Source organism: Macrobrachium nipponense, chromosome 2, assembly GCF_015104395.2.
Source record: "Macrobrachium nipponense isolate FS-2020 chromosome 2, ASM1510439v2, whole genome shotgun sequence".
NCBI classification, from domain to species: Eukaryota; Metazoa; Arthropoda; class Malacostraca; order Decapoda; family Palaemonidae; genus Macrobrachium; species Macrobrachium nipponense.
Window position 1 is genome coordinate 136435247 of NC_087201.1, and position 20713 is coordinate 136455959.

Consider the following 20713-nt stretch of genomic DNA (forward strand, 5'->3'; position numbering starts at 1 on the left):
TGACCGGATAAGCCTGCTGGACCAACCCTGGGAGCCTAAACAAAATATAACAGGAAATATAAGAAGCTTCACTGAATAGTTCGGTGTCATCAATGATTCGGTAAAAAAGAAATGTCAAAGGCTGTAAATTTATTTAAGATTAAGATAGCCATATGTCAGCAGGGCCTAGCATTTTGGCTGCCCTGAAGGCTGTAAGGTAACTGTTATGAAGATCCTGCAATAGGTTGGGGCTCAATCATGACGGTTGCGGTTGCTGGGGTCGAGTGTTCTCTGTTCAGGTGTGTAAATGGTTGCACACCACGAGACAAGAAACCTAAAGATCTCAGAAACAAGAAGGCGCTCAGGAGGTGCCGATGCAAAGGAAGCACCCACGACCTGAATGGTTACGTAGTGCTGTGGCCGGGCAGTAATCTTAGTACTTAGATTTATCTTACTCCAAACAGAGTAACAAACCGACACGGTCTAAGATCGTAGAAGTGAAATGGTAAAATCGGCATGTTTAAAAGAAAATATAAAGGTAAGTACAGCACTAAAAGTTTTCAAGAATAGGGCCAGTTAGATCTGCGAATTGGTGAGTTGTGTATGCATGCTATTGCTATAGCTAATGGATCGGTATCATTTCCATGAGATACCTAGGTAGGCATTAAAAAAAATTTTATAGGTAAAAACTTTTTTTTTTCGTATTTATTTTATGAATTTACATACATAAGGATAAAAAACGACTTTATGACTGTTGAGAAATACAACATAAATCTAACGTTATAGGTGAAACATGCACCTTCAGATTACAAAGGTCACAGATAGCCTACAGTAAGGTACATTGAACAGTTAGGTAGAGGCACATACTAGTGCTGCACATTAGGTGCTGAGTTACGGGATGATATCAATTTCAACTGCCATTGACTCAATAGCGCACTCGTCTGTGCCTCTCCTGATTCTAAAGTAGCCTTTCTCTCCCCACCAATCTCCCCAGGAATTCTTGACGATCCAGTATTTTTCGCCCGTCGATTCTTCCACCCCATAACCGACCACCAGGACGACATGATTGGTTTCCTGAAAAGAGTGTCTTAACGCTCAGATTTTTCTTTTTAGAGTTATGAAGTGTTTTTGTCATAGTTTTCGAATGAAACTGTGAACATCTAAGCTAGAAATTGGATGTGACGTCTCACGAATTTCAGAAATACATCCTAAACACTCGTGACACCAATTTCCATGTAAGCCTAGATGTGGAACTACGTGATGAAAATAGACAACAGAATTTGCATACCAGTATAAAACTCAATGACAAATAGTTTTCATCCAACTGACTTTCTTTGGGGGCATCCGAGGCAAAATCATTTCCCTTGAAAAACGAAAAAAGTGATAATAAATTATCCTCAGGAACCATTCAATTTTACCATCAGTTTTGAAGAATTAGCATTTGATTGATTGATATTAGTTTATGTATGTTATAATAATTACTGGATATATGAGTTATTTGATATCGAATTGATCACAAATAAAATTTATATATAAAGAATATTGATTATGTAATTAACGGCTTGCACGGAGCAGACTTCATGAAGTCATTCATTAAATAAAACAAAGAATCTGGAAGGAACATTCAGGTAAATTTTGTGTGTGATGTATCAACAGGTGTTACTAGTAGATTACAGTTAGGCTGTGGTTGATTTTATAAGATGTGACATAAAATCTATGGCAGCTTTTTAAGAAATGCACCTACTTAGCTTGACATTTTACAAAGGACTAAATAAATAATTTTTTTTTATATATAACTTTCATGCAGGATTGTATCCACTAAAACGAAGTCAATGTCTTTTTAAATTAAATGGCAATCTTTAACCCCTATGTCTGTCAAAATGACTAGAAAATTATATGTAAAATATACATAGCTAGACATAAGGAATTATAACTAACTTTTTAACAAAGTAAAGCTGAAGGAGAATTCAGCTTTCTTCTCATTGTGGGTAATTTTTTTAACCAAAAAACCTAAACATATCTCCCATTGAGCAATGAACGTAAACGTAAAGCTTTGGCCTAACCTCAAAGGGATTGAATTCGTTCACAAATCCTGTATGATGATAAATCCCATCGCTGTAAGAAGGGAAGTCGCTGTAGACCTGGAAAGAAACTGACACAGGTCCTCTGTTGACAATCGCTTCTATCATAGCAGCTTCGTTACAGGCTCCGTAGTAACCTCCAACGTGCCTGTAGTCTTTAACGTACGTGCGTGTGGCTGCTTGGCTTGTGGTGCAGGGAGCATCCTTGATAAAAGGAAATTGCGTATTATAAACGAACTACTGTGCTTAACATAGGTAATGCTGGGTTGGTGAAGGCCGCACGTTATTGTGTAAATATGTAATTATTACTTTTAGTACTTACTAAATATATTTTTCTAGTCATATTTATGTTATTTCCTTAGATTGGAAGAAGTGCTGGCTCGCTCTCTTCCCGGTGATTTATTGTGAATAATTTGAACAGTCCAAAAAAACTCTTCTTAGATAATTTAATTCACTGGTAAATACACCCAAGAATGCCAAGTTGTCTTATAGCTTGTGTGTCTGTGCTCTACGAACGGTAATGTATTTTTTTTTTTTTTAACAAAAGACCCTTGTATTACGCTGGCTTGCTGGTTGTAATATCGATATGGAGTGTTTTTTTTTTTTTTTTTTTTTATTTAGTTGGAAGGGTGATAACACAAGATACTAGTAGAGACGATATAACTACAGCACACTTGACATTCCTCTTCTCCAGAGAGCCATTGTTGAATTTTCCCCGAACATTGTTCATTATTCTCTTAAACAAAAAGGTATCTCAATATTTAGACACACTAACATCTCTGACGACGAGAATACTTGCAAATTGGTGTCGTATTGAATTCAATAGTGTCTCCCGTAGGGTAGTAGTGCCGTCAGTGCACCTCACGCGGTGCAATGTAGGCACTACTGAAGGTTCTTCACATCTTTTCTTCGGCCCCTAGCTGCAACCTCTTTCATTCCTTTTACTGTACCTCCTCCATTCATATTCTCTTATTTCCATCTTGCTATCCTAACAATTGTTTCCTAGTGGAACTGCGAGGTATTTTTCCTGTTACACCTTTTAAACCTTTCTACTCTCAATTTCCCTTTGAGCACTGAATGACCTCATAGGTCCTAGGCTCCCAGCGCTTGGCCTTTGGATGAAATTCTATATTCCATTCCATTCAAAAGTGCATAAAAAAGGGAGAACATTTTGCTACAAAATAATGGGCTATTCTTGGATAGACGGTTGTCTAAAATTTTCTACAGCAAACATAGGTTACCGAACAGAATGTATAGAATTTAGGCCGAAGGCCAAGCACTGCGGCCTATGAGTTTATTCAGCGCTGAAAAGGAAATTGACAGCAAAAGGTTTGAAAGGTGTAGCCTAATAGGACTAAAACCTCGCTATTGCACTATGAATCAATTGTTAGGAGAGTTTGGAAAGTAAAATGGAAGAAAGAGAATTTGAAAGGAGGTACAGTAAAATAAACAAAATGGATTGCCGCTGGAGGTTGAAGGCACGCTGCAAATAACCTTAAGCAATGCCTACAGTACACCGCACGAGGTGCACTGACGACACTACCTCCCTACGAGGCATAGGTTACCAGAAGCATAAAGACTTACACGTCCAAGGTAACGATTTTCAGATTCTGAAACGACGCCCTGTTCCATGGCGTATCGCCCCGCAACTAAATAATCGAATCCACCTGAACATCCTTGATCCAGATATGTGCAAGAAACCATATCCTGTAGGAAAACAGAAAATATAAAGTATTTAAGGTGTTGTAAAATGTACACCTTTCTGAAAATGACACCTTAATACAAATAGCACAAATGTACTCACCAATATGGCCACAAATATTGATTATGTTGAATTCTCTTCACCTTGAAAATAACCTATACCCAAGAGGAATTGTGAATGACATGGAATCTGCCCAGGCTAAGATGCGAACCTTTGGCGTTTGTTATAGACACAGTGATAGGCAGTCGGCCTATCCCTTTGGCTATCAAGGGAGATGCAAGTTCGACCCTGCTTTACTCATTTCTGTCGAATTCAGGTTCAGTATTAGAATCAGAATTAAACCCATCACCACCACGATAGCTGCTGGCTGTTTGTAAGACCGCTAATCAATTATGAAGTATTGTCACGTACCTGAGTGGAAAAGATATCTTGCCTTTGATTCTTGCTGGCAATCCTAAGTTTTGCTTCTAAATTCGCCACAGAAGCGAAGGCATAGCAGGACCCGCATGAAGCTTGGTCCCCAACGGGAGATATGTAATTGACACCGTTAATATTACGCCAGTCAAAGCTGTCTGGTAAACTGGCAACAGTAGCCTGCAGTTCTGGCGAGACGGGGGCGGCGGATAGAAGTTTTGTCATGACGGAAGCAAGGCCTCCGGTTCGGAGATACATTTCTTCGACAGTGTAACTGTTACAGAGAATGAAAAAAAAAAAATCGTTCTTAACTATGCCTGAAGCCAAAAGTATGAGTTATCGTTAGAACTGCAGTGACTTACGAATGCCTTTAAATCACCCGGCCACTATAGAGAGAGTAAGGAAAATATTAATTAAGGCAGGATGTAGCCTACTAACTTTTCGTGCTCTGGATAAGCCTTTGCTGTCCAAGATGTTTGTGCAATGTTGATTTTCTTGATAAGATTTTCATCATTCTTGTACATTTGACCTCCATTTGTGAGGACCGGCCGTTCAGTAAATGTCGGTGGGACCTGTAGATGAGAAAATATATTTCACATAGAAAAATATTACTGCATTTTTTTCACTACTACGACGTTTCCTTTCGAACCAGATTGGCTTTTAGAGGATGATGAAGCAGCTGTCACTCCCACATATTTCTAGAGTCAATGCTTTCTCTAAAAGCAAGGAAGCCCACCAAAAAGTTCAGGTAATGGAAATAATTTAATTAGCTTACGGAAGGGAACATTCCCTTCCACCGTTTTAATTTTTGTTTATCTTAGTAACAACACTAACAGCCAAGAGCTTTTATATCTAGGTCTTTCTCTGACACCTCTATTTTACGTCTGAAAAATCCTGTATAACATTCAGGGAAGATCGTTAAAAATTAATTGAATTTTTAACGTTTGATAAGTCAGTCTATCCTTACCTGGGCCAGTTTCTCTGCCTTGAAACAAGACCAGTTCCTAATAGTTACGTCTCGTGACCAACCGTTGAACGTGCGATTGCAATAGGAAGTCGATGAGCCCCAGTCACCTTCGTAGTACGAGAATGCGAAGTAACTACGCTGGTTAATGTTAACCTGTAAGGAAGGAGATACTATCAGTATTATCAGTGACTGGTTTATGGAATGTATGAATTGAACTGTATTCTTTTCAGGAATACAGAGATAAACTGATTGTTCAAGGGACTGACGTAATGCAATATCGCAAACAATATATCATTATGAAACAAAAGCCATGATCAGGTTTTTGACAAGAGGAAAGTCTAAATTCATAATAAGATCCTAGTACAGTATAAAGTTTTGTGTTTATTCCCTTTTAAAGAAAATGAAGTCATCAAACTGATTACCATAGGCGTAGGAAGGAGGACAGAGGGGCATGTGCCCCGTCCCCACATTTTTCAGAGATGGGAGTGGGTGGGGGAAAAAGGGTATTAATTAACATTTATGTAAATTGTTAGAAACCCAGCAATCATAACGCCAATTTCTCCAGAAATATTGCAGATTGCTTTGAAAGATGTGTTAGTTCGTTTTGCACTACCATTAGAACACTGCCGTGGAGAAGGGCATGACGGAGCTTGGAAGAATGAAAGGGCTTGCAACTAGAATAATGAAGAAAAAACCCTTTCTTTTAGTTCTGAAAGTGCACTGCTTGGCACATTCTCTCAACTTGTGCCTCCAAGATGTTACTGGAAAGTGTCCAGCAATTAGAGATGTTCTTGATTTTGGGCACATGAAATCTTACAGCTCATAAAGCTTTCCCCCTAGAGAGGTCTCTTCAAATCGAAGCAAGAAAGTGCTGGCACAGATGTTTCTGGAAATCTCAAGCCTCTGTGTCCAACCAAATGGACTGTCCACGCAGAGTTACTTAATTCCAGCCTTGAAAACTACCAAGCTCTTCCGGAAACTCGCTGGCCGAATGGTTTTCGAGCTGGGCTGCCAATGCGGTGGTCCTTGGTTCGAATCCCGGCTCGGTCAACGCGGAATCAGAGAAATTTATTTCTAGTGATAGAAGTTCATTTCTCGATATAGTGTGGTTCGGATCTCACAATAAGCTGTAGGTCCCGTTTCTAGGTAACCGATTGGTTCCTAGCCACGTAAAAATATCTAATCCTTCGGGCCAGCCCTAAGAGAGCTGTTAATAAGCTCAGTGGTCTGGTAAAACTATAAGATATACTTAACTTATTTTTTTTTTTTTTTTTTTTTTTTTTTTTTTTTTTTTTTTTACTGGAAACGGGCAGAAATCAACACCACTACCAGTGATAAATACTCCCGTCGAGCTGGTGAAGAGATAGCTAAAGTGGAGTTTTCAACATTCTTTGGTCTGAAATTGGGACATTTGGTCTTTGCAGTCTCTGAGACACAATCGATAAATCTCCAAGCTATAAAGCTCTTGGTTCATGATGCTACCAAAGCTGTAGAGCTTGCCAGAAAGTATATGCTGATCCTCGGAGTGAGGAGAAGTTCAGCACTTTCTTCAGGCATGTACCTAAGAGAGTTCATGACAGTGCAGCAAAACATTTCCCATCAGATGTTGAGAGTACTATCGCACTCAGTACTATGAAGTAGTACTAGACTTGATGAACTGCAAACTCACTCATCAATTTTAGGGTACCGGCTACAACATTCTTCATGAAATGGAAACTACTACAGCATTCTTCATGAAATGGAAACTTCTACAACATTCCTCATGAAATGGAGGTCCAGCAGAAATACTAGTCACTGACCATGTACTCCAAAGACATTGACTTAAGAACTGGCTATACTAAAATCCCTGTGTAAAGTTGAAGAAATCGGTGTTCCTGTAACTAAGGTGATTACTATATCTACAGTTATTGATGCTTTACAGTCACTGGGGAATAATATTGTTGCTGCTGTTATGGTCTCTGAACTCAATATGAAGATTTACGTGACCGTTCCCGTAACCACAGTCACATCAGAAAGGAGTTTCTCAACTCTCCATAGGATCAAAACTTATCTTCGCTCCACGATGTGTGCAAATAAACGAAATAACGTCGTACTCCTGCATGCCCATTAAGCGTTAAAAGATTATGTAAATATACATACAAGTAGATTCCCATAGATTGTATTGAAAAGAACAATACCAGACTTCATTTCTTTGGACAGTTCACCTAGATTAATCCTTAGCTCTACATATATGTAAGTTATTTTGGGCAATAATGATCATTGCTGAAACAACGTAGGGGGATTGTGCCGTCAGTGCACCACTTGCGGTGCAATGTAGGCGTTACTTAACGCTTAAACGCCGACTGGACGTATTTTACGTCGACATTTTTTGTCTCTCGGGTGCCGACTGGACGTATTTTACGTCTACATACAAAAGTTTTTTTAAAAATTCGTGGAAAAATACTTTTAGGCCTACCAGCCGAAAACTCTTGAATCACGCGCCTTGGGGGATGCTGGGAGTTCACGGATCAAGGTGTTGTTTTGTTTACAATCGTTACGCAGGCGCGCAAGCGCGAATTTCTTTCTTGCCGCACTAAAAAGTATCTGTGACACATCTCGGAAATTATTTTGTCACTTTGACATAATTTTTTTACCATTTTAAATTAGCCGTTACATAAAGTTTTAAATATGAAAATGTGCGCATTTTTATGTATAAAACAACAAAAAAATACTCATGATTGTAGCTTTTATCAGTTTTGAGATATTTTCATATAAATTACGATAAGTGCCAAAATTTCAACCTTCGGTCAACTTTGACTCTACCCAAATGGTCGAAAAACGCAATTGTAAGCTAAAACTCTTATATTTTAGTAATATTCAATCATTTACCTTAATTTTGCAACTAATTGGAAGTCTCTAGCACAATATTTCGATTTATAGTGAATTTATGAAAAAACTTTTTCCTTTCGTCCGCGCGGTAACTCTTCCGAAAAAATCATACATGCGATTGTGGTAATGTTTGCACCATTTTAAATTAGCCGTTACATAAAGTTTTATATATGAAAATGTGCGCAATTTCATGCACAATACAACGAAAAACAACCCATGGTTGTAGCTTTTATCAATTTTGAAATATTTTCATATAAAAAATGATAAGTGACAAATTTTCAACCTTCGGTCAACTTTGACTCTACCGAAATGGTCGAAAAACGCAATTGTAAGCTAAAACGCTTATATTCTAGTAATATTCAAGCATTTACCTTCATTTTGCAACAAATTGGAAGTCTCTAGCACAATATTTCGATTTATGGTGAATTTATGAAAAAATAACATTTTCTTTACGTCCGCGCGGTAACTCTTCCGAAAAAATCATACGTACGATTGTGGTAATGTTTGCACCATTTTAAATTAGCCGTTACATAAAGTTTTATATATGAAAATGTGCACAATTTCATGTAGAATACAACAACAAATAATTGAAGGTTGTAGCTTTTCTAATTTTTGAAATATTTGCATATAAATCACGATAAATAGAAAAAAAACCACGTTCGGTCAATTTTGACTCTACCGAAATGGTCGAAAAACGCAATTGTAAGCTAAACCTCTTACATTCTAGTAATATTCAGTCATTTATCTTCATCTTGAAACAAATTCGAAGTCTCTAGCACAATATTTAAATTTATGGTGAATTTAAAAAAAAAACCTTCCTTCCCTCCGCGCGCGGATTCTCCGCCACAAATCTCCGAAATGTGTACGTCCCATTCTCGGAATATTTGCTCCGTTTCATATTAGGTATTTCATAGAGTTTTATATATAAAAATGTGCGCAATTTCATTTAGAATAAAACGGAAAATATTTGAAAGTTGTAGCTTTTCTTATTTCCGAAATAATTGCATATAAAAAATATATATAAAAAAATTCGACATTCGGTCAAATTTAACTCGTCAGATATGGTCGAAAACTGCATTTGTAAGCTAATATTCTTATAGTATAGTAATATTTAATTATTTATCTTCATTCTGAAAGAAATTGGAAGTCTCTAGGACAATATTTAGATTTATGGTGAATTTTAAAAAAAAATATTTGTTTACGTCTGCGCGTTACGAATTCATGCATTATTTTGTGATAATATTTTCTCTGTGTTGCTTTTATCATTTTACAATGTGTTATATACCAAAATGATCGCAATTTAGTGTACATTACAACGAAAAAAAAGGACCTTGTTACCTTTAACCGTTTCGCGCACAGCGCGATTTGAATACAATTATATATGAAATTTCGTTTTTGCGCTATCATATATCGCATTATTTATATATGATAATGATACTTTTTTTCATTTCTGATGGTTGCATACTAAACTTCTGGCAATGACAAAAAAAGGAGCCAAAAATGAACTCTTAATCTTGAAAACTAAGCGCGCTGTGATTTTTTGAAAAAAAATATTTTTTCCGCTTTCGCGCTCAATCTGAAACACCTCCGGCACACGGGAGACATTTTTTTTTTTTACCGCTTCGGCGTTTAAGGGTTAAGGTTCTCTGCAGCGTCCCTTCGGCCCCCTAGCTGCAACTACTTTCGTTCATTTTATTGTACCTTCGTTCATATTCTCTTTCTTTATCTTATCGTCCACCCTCTCTTAGCAATTGATTCATAGTGTAACTGCGAGGTTTTCTTCCTGTTACACCATTGAAGCCTTTTACTGTCAATTTCCGTTTCAGCGCTGAATGGCCTTAGTTGCCTCAGTGCTTGGCATTATGCCCAAGATCTATGAAACAACTTTGAGTTATTGCATATATCATTGTATTAGGACAATCTATTAATAAATATACTGCTGCGGGAGGTATTGTCTTTTTTTCCTCAATCATGTATTTACTTTCTTTATCTTAGCAACTTTATTTTGTCCTTTGTAAACCCCCTCCCCCCAAAAAACCCCACACTTTTTAGGAGGTTCATACACCCCTAAATTACAGATCGTTGGAAAACATACCTCAAATCCCTGATTATAAATCATGGTCCAGGTACCTTGGTTCCCCAGCTCATCTTTGACTACATCGGGAAATTCCAGTGTGAAAGTGTTTTCGTGAACAATTTCTCCAAGTTCATCACAGCTGATGGAATGGTTACCATTCCTTTCGGTCTCGTGCAGTTTCCAAGTTCCGCGGATGTCTTCGTACAGACAGTTGGCGGGAGTGTCAGCCATGCTTAGGCCAACACATGCGAAGAAAATGATCACCAGATTCTGTAATATAAAGCGAACTTCTATATTATTGCTTTCACTTCTCTAATTCGGTGTTTCTTAAACTTTGAGCAGCGGACCCCTTTTATTAAAATTATGATAATTTCCCTCTTGGGTTTAAAGGTGTTTTCAGGGTATAATATATAGTACTAAAATTGCTACTGAATTATTTATTGATGGCTTATCTTCAGCACAAATGTTTACATTTTACTTAAATAACTTTCATATTATTAATTTTGCAATTTTGCACACAAATTTTAGTGAACTCAACAGCAACGCTTCCTTCTCACATTATCCTGAGGACACCTTGGAACATTCCATGGAACCGTGGGGTCCGCAGGACCAAACTTTAAGAAACACTGCTCTAATTATTGTGTACCGTAATATGCTCTTAAATATATTTACGTATATTTTTTTTTCTAAAATTCCTAATATTTGTCTAAAGACGAAAAAAAACTACACCTCTTGATTAACGTATACTTATGAATCGGCAGTTTTGCATATGCTTACTAATCTATATGTTTTTGGTAAGCGCTATTGGTCTACGAACTGACTTCCTTATCAAAGATTGTAAGCCATTTCTTAAATAGGCATTCGCATGCGATTAGTTCTTCAACAACTGTTTTCACGTATACTTAGCTTACCTTACACTTTTCGTGTCATATAATCTCCTGAATTACAATGTCTTGCTCCATATTAGACTTAGGACTAATAATGCACCTTACATGGCGAGAGAGAGAATAATCTTCGTTGCCCCCATAGCAGTTTTTTTTATTTTTTTTTTTATTTTTAGTCTCATGCTCGCAGTTTACGCAGTTGGTAATGATAAGATATTTTTTACGTACTTAAAAAAACAAGGGTAAGTTTCTTATCTTCCTTTGAGTAGGTGTGTGTGTGTGTATTTACGGAATCCCCCGTTGAAAATTAAAAGCTGTACAGCTATGCTCAGAACTGATGCTATGTGATTGCATAGAATTTCGTTAAAAATTAACTAACTGACAACTAACATGCTCCATATTTATCTATTATTTCAATGCAAAAGCACGATTATCACATACAATTAGGGCATAATGTGTTTCACATGGGTGAAATCTGTCATATATTTCAAAACTGTAAGAAAATATCACATGTAGCCAAATTTCCAGAAAAAAAACACTTACAAAGTATTTTCAAAACTTTCGTTCACTCATCGCTAATGCATTTGACCAAAATGATGTCATCAAGCCTCAGTTTAAATGTTAAATAAAACAATAAAAAACTGGAAAAATTTTCATAACATTAATATTGCTTCCAAAGGAAGCATAAAATTTGAAATGGTCCTATTTGATTGTTTTTACACTTCAACGCTGAAAAAAATTGTAATATATATACATTAGAGGAATATTTGGAATTCAATACAAAATTATTTTTCATATTTCTTATATGCTTCATAAATGATGGCCTACTCGCAAATGTAATTATTCTTCTGTTAAAGGCAAGATTTTGTCCCCAGGCGTAGGTGTGTTAGATTTCTTTACACTTAGCAGTCTCATCTCTCTATTAACAATTTCTTGCCAGATAGCAAATGAGGTTATCTCCAGATTCTTGCACTTCATGGAGTTCTTTGAGTCTAGACTTATTCTGTCTTTGTATTTTGTGTTAGATATGTAGACGATTGTTTTTGCATTGTAAAAGGAAATGTAAATATTCCCGATTTCTTGCAGACAATTAGTAATCTTATACCATCCATAAAATTCACAACAGACTATGAAGAAAATAATTGTGTACCATTTTTGGATGTCTTAGTTATTAGAAATAACACCAATTTTTCAAAAAGTATATTTGAAACCCACGAATAATTTGTCATATGTCCATTTTTACTCTAACCATGCTAAACAAATTAAGGTGCTAACATTCTCCATTATGTACCGACGGCTGATTCACCTGGTACCTATTTCACTGGTAAGGCCGACAGTAGACCAACGGGGTTTAACGAAACATTGTTTACATCCCTCTCCATCCTTGTTGAAGATTTGAACCGAGATTCTCTCGCTAGTGACGTGAACATCCTAACCACTAGACTACGAGGTCCACTCCATACAGCTCACTTCCATCTTAATATTTTCCCAGACAAAATTTTTTTGGAATCCGACACTCATTCATATTTTTTTTTTAACTTACATATATGGGTAGGGTTAAAGCAGTGTCACCTTCCTTTTCGTATGCTTCGTATTTTGATCAAATTTGGCGGGTTTTCTCACCATGATCGAAGACTTAGTCCTATATGCACCCTCCCACTTAAACACACATGCACTCACACAAACTATTTATAACATTTTTTGTCTCATATTTGTGTGTATGTGTGTGTTTGTGTGTTTGCAAGGTCTTGTAATGTGACTTTTGTGTGTTACATATGTGAGAATCAATATTACAATGGTCAGTATGCCGAGTGAATTATACCCATATATTGATCTGATTGATTTTATACTTTCATTCATACAAACTAAACTATTTTGTTTATGCCATAGCCATTGTTAAATATTACTAATGTGGTCCAAAGTTTATTATTTATTTATTTATTTATTTTTTGAGGGGGTGAGGAGGAGACTGGTACCTTAAAAGCTCTGGCTGCTACCCTGAGAATTATCATCTGTCTGATAAGAAAAAAAAAAATACTGCTCACAATAATATTTTACTAATTGGTGATACTTGCAATATTGTGGTTAATAGGTTATTTTCCGCTTTACTAAGCCATCCAATTTATCTACACACTCAGAAATTCTTGTTTAGAATATAGCACTATCACGAACTGTAATAATTTAAATGGCCTTAGACTGAAATGTTTAATGTATGATTTTCTGTTAAATATTCTCGTTTGTTATAATTGCATATTTTCTGACATATATAAGGAGACAGCATGATAGAGCATAAAAAGTCTCTGAGTATACTGCATTATTATAGTGTATAATATGCATACAAAGCTTTGCAGTGCAGTTGCAAGGAGCAGTATACAGTGAGTTACGCCGAGTCCCGTTTTCTATTCCTCCCACGTGATAATAATGTCAAGTAGTCCCCAACTGGTCCGCTTAAGCCCGCCACTAACGTTCAGTTATCTGCACACAGCACAGTCCAAGTCCAACTGAGCAGGATTTAGGTAGCACTCTACACCTGGCATCCACTTCACTCCTGCAACTTTTGCAAGCAGTAAGTGTTGTGTGTTGATGTTTTCGGGGTTCATTACTGTTATGGTGATGTGTGCTATTCAGGGTTGCACTCGCTCTCAAAAGAATAATGCTGTAGGTGAGACTATAGGTCTAGATTCCCTTTGGGCGAGACTGTTGGCTTTTACCGACTTACGTAGGAAACGAGTAACCATAAGTAGAAGTGATAATATGAACCTCATAAGCGCATTCTCAATTAATTTCTAGTCGTGAGAAACTCTGGAAGAGTTAGTTAGTGTCCAACAAATGCAAAGAAACTAAAGAAGATGCCGGAAACCAATAGTCTGCCTACATCTGTATAACAGTGCTACTGTTGATTCAGGTATCTGTGACATATTTTGTCTCTATGATTTATATGTCACAGAGTGGTTTTTTTTCGATAACTGAATGACCGATAACTGTTATATGGATGCTTCTGTTTTTTTTTAAGAGCATAAGTAAAATATTCATTCGATTCATAATGGACGAAAACCACACATGACTGGTCAAGACTGGAAGTAGGCCTATAGTATATTAATTAGGTATTAACCCGGTCTATGTCCACCTTTGTCAAAGTCCAGGATAAACTCATGCTATGTAAAGAAGACGGACGCACGAAGATATAAGTTATTATATTAATATAAGTGACTAGAGTCCCGCTTTTTCAACGTCTGTCTCCTTTTTTTTTTTTTTTTTTTTTTTTTTTTTTTTTTTGTTTTTTTTTTTTTTTTTTTTTTTTTTTTTTTTTTTTTTTTTTTTTTTTTTTTTTTACTTTTGCGAGTTTTGTCCGGGCTTTTTCACGTTTTTCCAGCTTTTTTGTGCTACAAAAACAAAACTGTCTCAATTTTAATGGAATAGTACTGATATTTTGTTTAATTTTGCCTTTCACCAGCTGGTAACTTCTATCGTCTTCTTACCCAATAAAGTGAATTAAAACAATATTGTTATTGTAGACTGTAAAGTGTATAAAGCGCGGCCCTTTGCAGCTGCTGATGTCGGCAGAATAAAGGGCCGAGAAAGTCACGACGATAAGATGATAGTATATATTATATCTATATATTATATATATATATTATATATATATTATATATATATATTATACATAATATATATAATATAAATTATAATATATTATAATATATATATATATATATTATATTATATAAATATATAATATATTATATATATGTATATATACATATATTATATATATATATATTATATATATATATATACTATATATATATATTAGATATATCTATATATATATATCTCATATATATTATAATAATATATATATACATCTAATATATATATTAATATACATCTATATATATATATATCTATATATATATATATCTTATATATAACCCAGCATCCTAGGTTAAGTTATGGTATGGGAGGTATGGTTAGGGTGCATCCATATACTATTTCAGTTAGGTTGAGGGACCCTTCATTCCAGTTAGGTAGGACCGAGGGTGCTAGGTTAAGTTGAGTTAAGGTAGGGTAAAGTTAGGTTAGGATAGCATTCTTCATTGAATTTTAATCGACGATTCATGGTGCTTTAGATCAGGTTAGGAAGGCACATCCATGTTGGCCCCTGCCAGATAAGACCCTGTACACCTTTCATAAGGTTAGGTTAGGTTAAGCTGCCTTATAGTTCTGTATTTGCCCCTCTTAGATTGTCATGCTTCATATTTTCCGTTTTTCGTTTATATTGAATGCACGCATGACCTGTATAATTTCCTGACAGCCTATTGTACGATTTATGCATTTGTGACCATTGCTATTGATACAATTCACTCGCTTTTTATTTTCCCCACCGAAAAACACTAATTTCCCTCTAGGGTCCTTAGTAATCATTAGGTTAAGGGGTTGGGGTAAACTAGGTCGATTGGTTTGCACAACAGCAAGAGTTGAAAGGTATAAAAGACAAAAGTAATAATATGGACAATAAATGATTCATGTCTTTGGCTAGAAATGATTTTGTCACCTCATGCAACGTTATATATATATATATATATATATATATATATATATATATATATATATATATATATACATATATATATATATATATATATATATATATTTATATTATACCAAATTTATATATTGTATTTATTTATAATATATATTTAGTATTTTTTATTTATATTAACATACAAATATATATGTGTATTTATTGATATATATATTCTGTTTTGTGTATGATATATAGCATGTATTCATATCTAGATATCTACAGTATATAAGTGAATACCACAGGAAAATGTTAGTCAGAAATCCAAGCGCTTTCCTCTTTACTAGGACATTGTCAAGGAGCTAATGAAATAAAATTGGAGAGAAAGGCCTAAGGTACACAACAAGATCAAGAATACCAGAAGGTCAATTGTCAAAAGGGTAAAAATTAAAAGAGATAATCCAGGATTATCGGATATCACACGGTCGCAAACCTAAACAGATTTGACCCTAACCGAAATTACAAAGTATCTTTACAGTCCAAAACATGTAAAAACTGAACATATTAATTTTGTTGCTTATATTCATCTACAACTTTTTTTCATTATGAAAGCATCAAGTTTAAATAAAACAAGGCTTAAATTTAGAACATTTCTATTATTTGACTTGATGAAACAAGATTCAATGATATTCCTTTTATCTGTGTCATTACATGGGATTAAGGCTCTTGCTTGATTCCAGTTAATAGGATGATCTAAATCTCTCATATGTACGAATAATGCATTCGATATTTGCCCAGTTCTCGCAGAATATTGGTGCTGTTTGAAACGATGCGAAAGAGATTTACAGGTCTGTCCGTAATAGACTTTATCACACTTTTTGCAATTAATGTCATATATGCAGCTTGGAGGATCTTTAGGAGAATTTTTTATTACTAAACTCTTGACATTAATATTACTGAAAACAACATTTATGTTAAAAAGCTTTAACATTCTAGGAATATCTAAAAACCTTTCATCATAGGGTAATTTTAGAATGTTATGCTTACTAAATTCAAGTTTGTCATTAGTTGAATAAAATGTTTTTTTCTAGCTCTTTTCCATGCCACATCTACAAAAGTCCTTGGGTATTTAAGTTTCAATGCAATATCATAAATAGTTTTAATTTGAAAGTTGATTTGGGAGGAGAGAGAGTGAGTTTACCAGTCGTCACACAGTTTTTCTGGGCAGCGCCAGGTAGGTCAGCTAGTATATATATATATATATATATATATATATATATATATATATATATATATATATATATATATATATATATATATATATATATATATATATATATATATATATATATATATATATATATATTTATATATATATATACCCACTCATACACCCTGTACATGCGACATTCTCTCTCTCTCAGGTCATAAGCAAGCAATGACTGCCATGCGTAATGCATAGGATTTTCTTTTTCTGGTACTTTTATTTCTCAGTAACTAGTAAAAATTCAATCATTTATATATCACTGAGAAGGCAATTTAGCCAATTTTTGCACGGTGCATAAATTTATCATATGGGTATGACTTTATTTTTGGCAAATATATATATATTTTTGGCGACGAATAGGTATTTTGGTTTTTAAGCGTAATTTTTCCACGTTATTTTATTTATTTTTTTTCAGCTTATTACAATAAAGCATTAATGCTAGACTGAGAGAAGAAGTACAAATAGGTAAAGAGCAGATGGGATTTATGAAGGGAAGGGGAACAACAGATGGTATATTTTGTCTGAGGCAAATAATGGAGAAATTCGGGGAAAGACGAAGGGACCTACATATGGTATTCATTGACCTTGAAAAGGCTTATGACCGAGTCCCGAGTCTGAGGGAGAAGATGGTGCCAGAGAAGTATGTGCGATTGATACAAGAGATGTACCGGAATGTATTTACCAGAGTGAGGAGCAGTGTTGGGGAGACAGAAGGTTTTGAGGTGAGAGTAGGATTACACAAGGGGTCGGCTCTGAGCCCATTTATCTTTAACATAGTGATGGATGTTTTAATAGAGGAAGTAAGGGAGACAGTACCATGGAACATATTGTATGCGGATGATATTGTTCTGTGTGCAGAGAGCAGGGAAGATCTGGAAGTGAAATTGGAAAGATGGAGACAAGTACTGGAGGACAGAGGAATGAGAATAAGTAGATCTAAGACAGAATATATGTGTACCACCGCTGAGGGGGATGATAGAGAAAGTATTCAGCTTGGTGGAGAGCAAATAAGGAGAGTTGATAAGTTTAAGTATTTGGGAGCTTTTGTTAACGCTGGAGGAAGTATGGAAGAGGAAGTAAAACATCGGGTACAGGCAGGCTGGAACAACTGGAGAGCGGCCTCTGGAGTTCTTTGTGACAAAAGAGTGCCGCTTAGGTTAAAAGGAAAATTTCACAAGACGGTGGTAAGAACAGCAATGCTGTATGGTACGGAAACAGCAAGCATGAGAAAAGCAGAGCAGAAGAAGATGGATGTGGCAGAAATGAGAATGCTTAGGTGGATGTCTGGGGTGACAAGAGAGGATAGGATCAGAAATGACTACATAAGGGGGTCGACTAAGGTGGTGGAAGTATCAAAGAAAGTACAGAGGCTGAGATGGTATGGACACCTGTTGAGGAGAGATGAGGACCACACTGGGAGACATACTATGGGGGTGGAGGTGCAAGGAAGAAGAAGAAGAGGGAGACCAAGAAAGAGATGGAAGGACTGTGTGAGAGGAGACTTACATGAGAAGGGAATTGATGAGGCAGAAGCGCAAGATAGAAATAGATGGAACGGCTCATCCGAAACGGCGACCCCATATAAAAATGGGAGCAAGCTGGGAAGAAGAAGAAGATTACAATAAAGCATTGATATTAAGGTTTAAGGTGACACCAAACAAGCGTTCTAAGATGTTTAGCAACGTTACTGTGAGGAACGAACAAATTTATATATATATCTTGCAATTCCCGTGGGTGAAGATATAAGAAATTCTCACGTATAAACTAAAGGAGGTACCAATACTTTAAAATTTTATTCCAAAGTCATTTTCAGGGTACTAAAATGAAGAAAACTTTGGAATAAAAGTTGAAAGTCTTGGTACCTCCTTTCATTTTCACGTGAGGATCTCATATATATATATATATATATATATATATATATATATATATATATATATATATATATATATATATATATATATATATATATATATATATATATATATATAAGGAAAAGACTATTTATAATTATGTAAAAAATAAAGTATCATTCATGTTGAATTTTTCATATGGAAAAGTATAGGAATTTTGGTTTTTCGTCAGTCTCAACTCTCCATTTGACTATTTATTGCTCTTTGTGAACATAATACAAAAGCGCATAACTATGTAGCGTTTGAATTTCTTCTATATACTGATAGTTTTTCCAGAATAATTATCGTTCACGGTATCTAGATAACATAGGAGTTTAAAAAAATAAAAAGTTCCTGTGCCTTAGTATTTGTTAAAAGCTGCCCAACTACTATAATAGCTGTTTCTTGGTTGTTGACTCAGCCCGAAAAATACTTCTTGGACATTTTTTAATCGGTAAGTGATTGGGCAATGATTCTTGTTTTGTCTCTTAAAACGATATTTTGTGTGTGTGTAGCAGCAAAATTTTAGTTTTGTAATTTTACTTGATGATCGAGATTAAAATTTTTAGCAATGGAGTGAAAGATTTTTGTCAATTTTGCACGTTTATGAGTTGATTTGTAATTATGCGATGACGCAATTTGTGAAATTAAATGCTGTCGACAAAAGACAATGTAATTACATCGATAAAATTGGAGCTAAAAATTCAGAGTAGGACTTTTATTAGAACATTTTAGTGTTGCAATATTAACAAGCGTAGAGCTTTGAAACACATTTCTTGTCTCACATTTTTATAGTAGTATAGAAGTAGTATTTATAGCTACATCCTAATTTTTCATAGCAAGGACGTTTATCTACTCAAAAGAATAAACCCAAGGCGTGATGATTTACGTTCATGACATGTGACCATCGTCATGTGGCACTTCTGAAACTCATTAAATAACCATGATGGCCCAAACTGCACTATAAAACTCATGTAGCCTACTTACCATGGTCGCTGAGGAGAAACTGTTTACACACTTCAGAAAACCTTGTATTTCAAACGACTTAGGCTCTCGTATCAGTCGTTCCCCAGTGGGAAAAACCACCAAAAGATCCCATCTAATCAGATACAAGAAGATTCGACGAATCTTTTGATGATGCGATACACTGTGAATTTGAGTATAACATTTTTTTCTTTTTCGAGTACTTCTGTTAAGCGTAGTAGTCTTATTTTGAAAATCTGCTTTGTAGATCTATTCCCATCGTTGCTGATAAGATGCTCGTGAGAATCCATACCAGGGGTGCTGTGAGAAAGGTTATTTTGGAAAGCAAGTGATAAGGTGCATAACAAGGAAATACCTTTCTTTTTTCTTTGTAAAACCGTATTATTAAGAAGTGTGGAAATGTAGCTTACCAGTCATATAAACAGGTGTTATGGTTACGCGATGTCTGTCGATGTACCAATTTTGTAAAGTGTTATTGAAGTAATTTAAATTTGCTTGTATAACGCAAATGTACAGTATTGATAATTGCAATAGAATAGGTACTATTGTATTCATTACAGATTCTTATAATCTTCAATGTTAAGCTTCCCTTGAAACTGAAGAAAGGTCTTTGTTCTACACTCTCATGTGAACTACAAACAACGTTACAGCTTGTTTTTTCTTTTGCTGAAGGACTTTGATATACTAGGCCTATTTTGGCTCTCATCATTTTTTTTTCTCGGATTCTTGTTTGTAATCTTTAGTTTTTACCTTTACTCCCTAATATTCTGGAGTTTCTTCCATTGTAGACCTAGTGTATCTGTGATGATGAATTGAATAAAGAATTTAGGCCAGAGGCCAAACACTGGTACCACTGAGGTCATTCAGCGCTGAAACGGAAATTGACAGTAAAAGTTTGAAAGGAAGAAAACATCTCAGTGGCACTATGAATCAGTTGTGCAGTAAAAGGACGAAAGGGGTTGCAGCTAGTGGGAAAGGCACGCTGCAGAGAGCCTAAAGTAATGCCTACAGTGAACCGCATGAGGCACCATCCTTCCAACGGGGAACCTTGGTGATAAATGCAAGCTAACGACTGA

At 35.4% G+C, this 20713-nt stretch overlaps 2 protein-coding genes across 3 annotated transcripts in view; one reads left to right on the forward strand and one right to left on the reverse strand.

Annotated features, from left to right (window-relative positions):
- Positions 1-662: 662 nt before the first annotated feature.
- LOC135221025 (dipeptidyl peptidase 1-like) lies at positions 663-19754 on the reverse strand. Of its 2 annotated transcripts, none has more exons than XM_064258747.1 (8): positions 19641-19754; positions 10107-10358; positions 5144-5296; positions 4615-4748; positions 4174-4450; positions 3645-3767; positions 2043-2264; positions 663-1053 (listed from the first exon to the last, which is right to left on the reverse strand). In XM_064258747.1, the coding sequence occupies exons 1-8, from the start codon at positions 19641-19643 to the stop codon at positions 871-873; spliced, it is 1347 nt and encodes a 448-aa protein (XP_064114817.1). In that variant the 5' UTR covers positions 19644-19754; the 3' UTR covers positions 663-870. The 2 variants fall into 2 exon arrangements, with proteins under 2 accessions (XP_064114817.1, XP_064114816.1); XM_064258746.1 differs by lacking the exon at positions 19641-19754 and adding an exon at positions 18271-18360.
- Positions 13519-20713, forward strand: part of LOC135221027 (probable thiopurine S-methyltransferase) — a 42048-nt gene continuing 34853 nt past the window's right edge. Inside the window, exon 1 of the mRNA XM_064258750.1 lies at positions 13519-13538. The gene's annotated coding sequence lies outside the window, so the exon portion shown is untranslated. The remainder of the gene's footprint in view (positions 13539-20713) is intronic.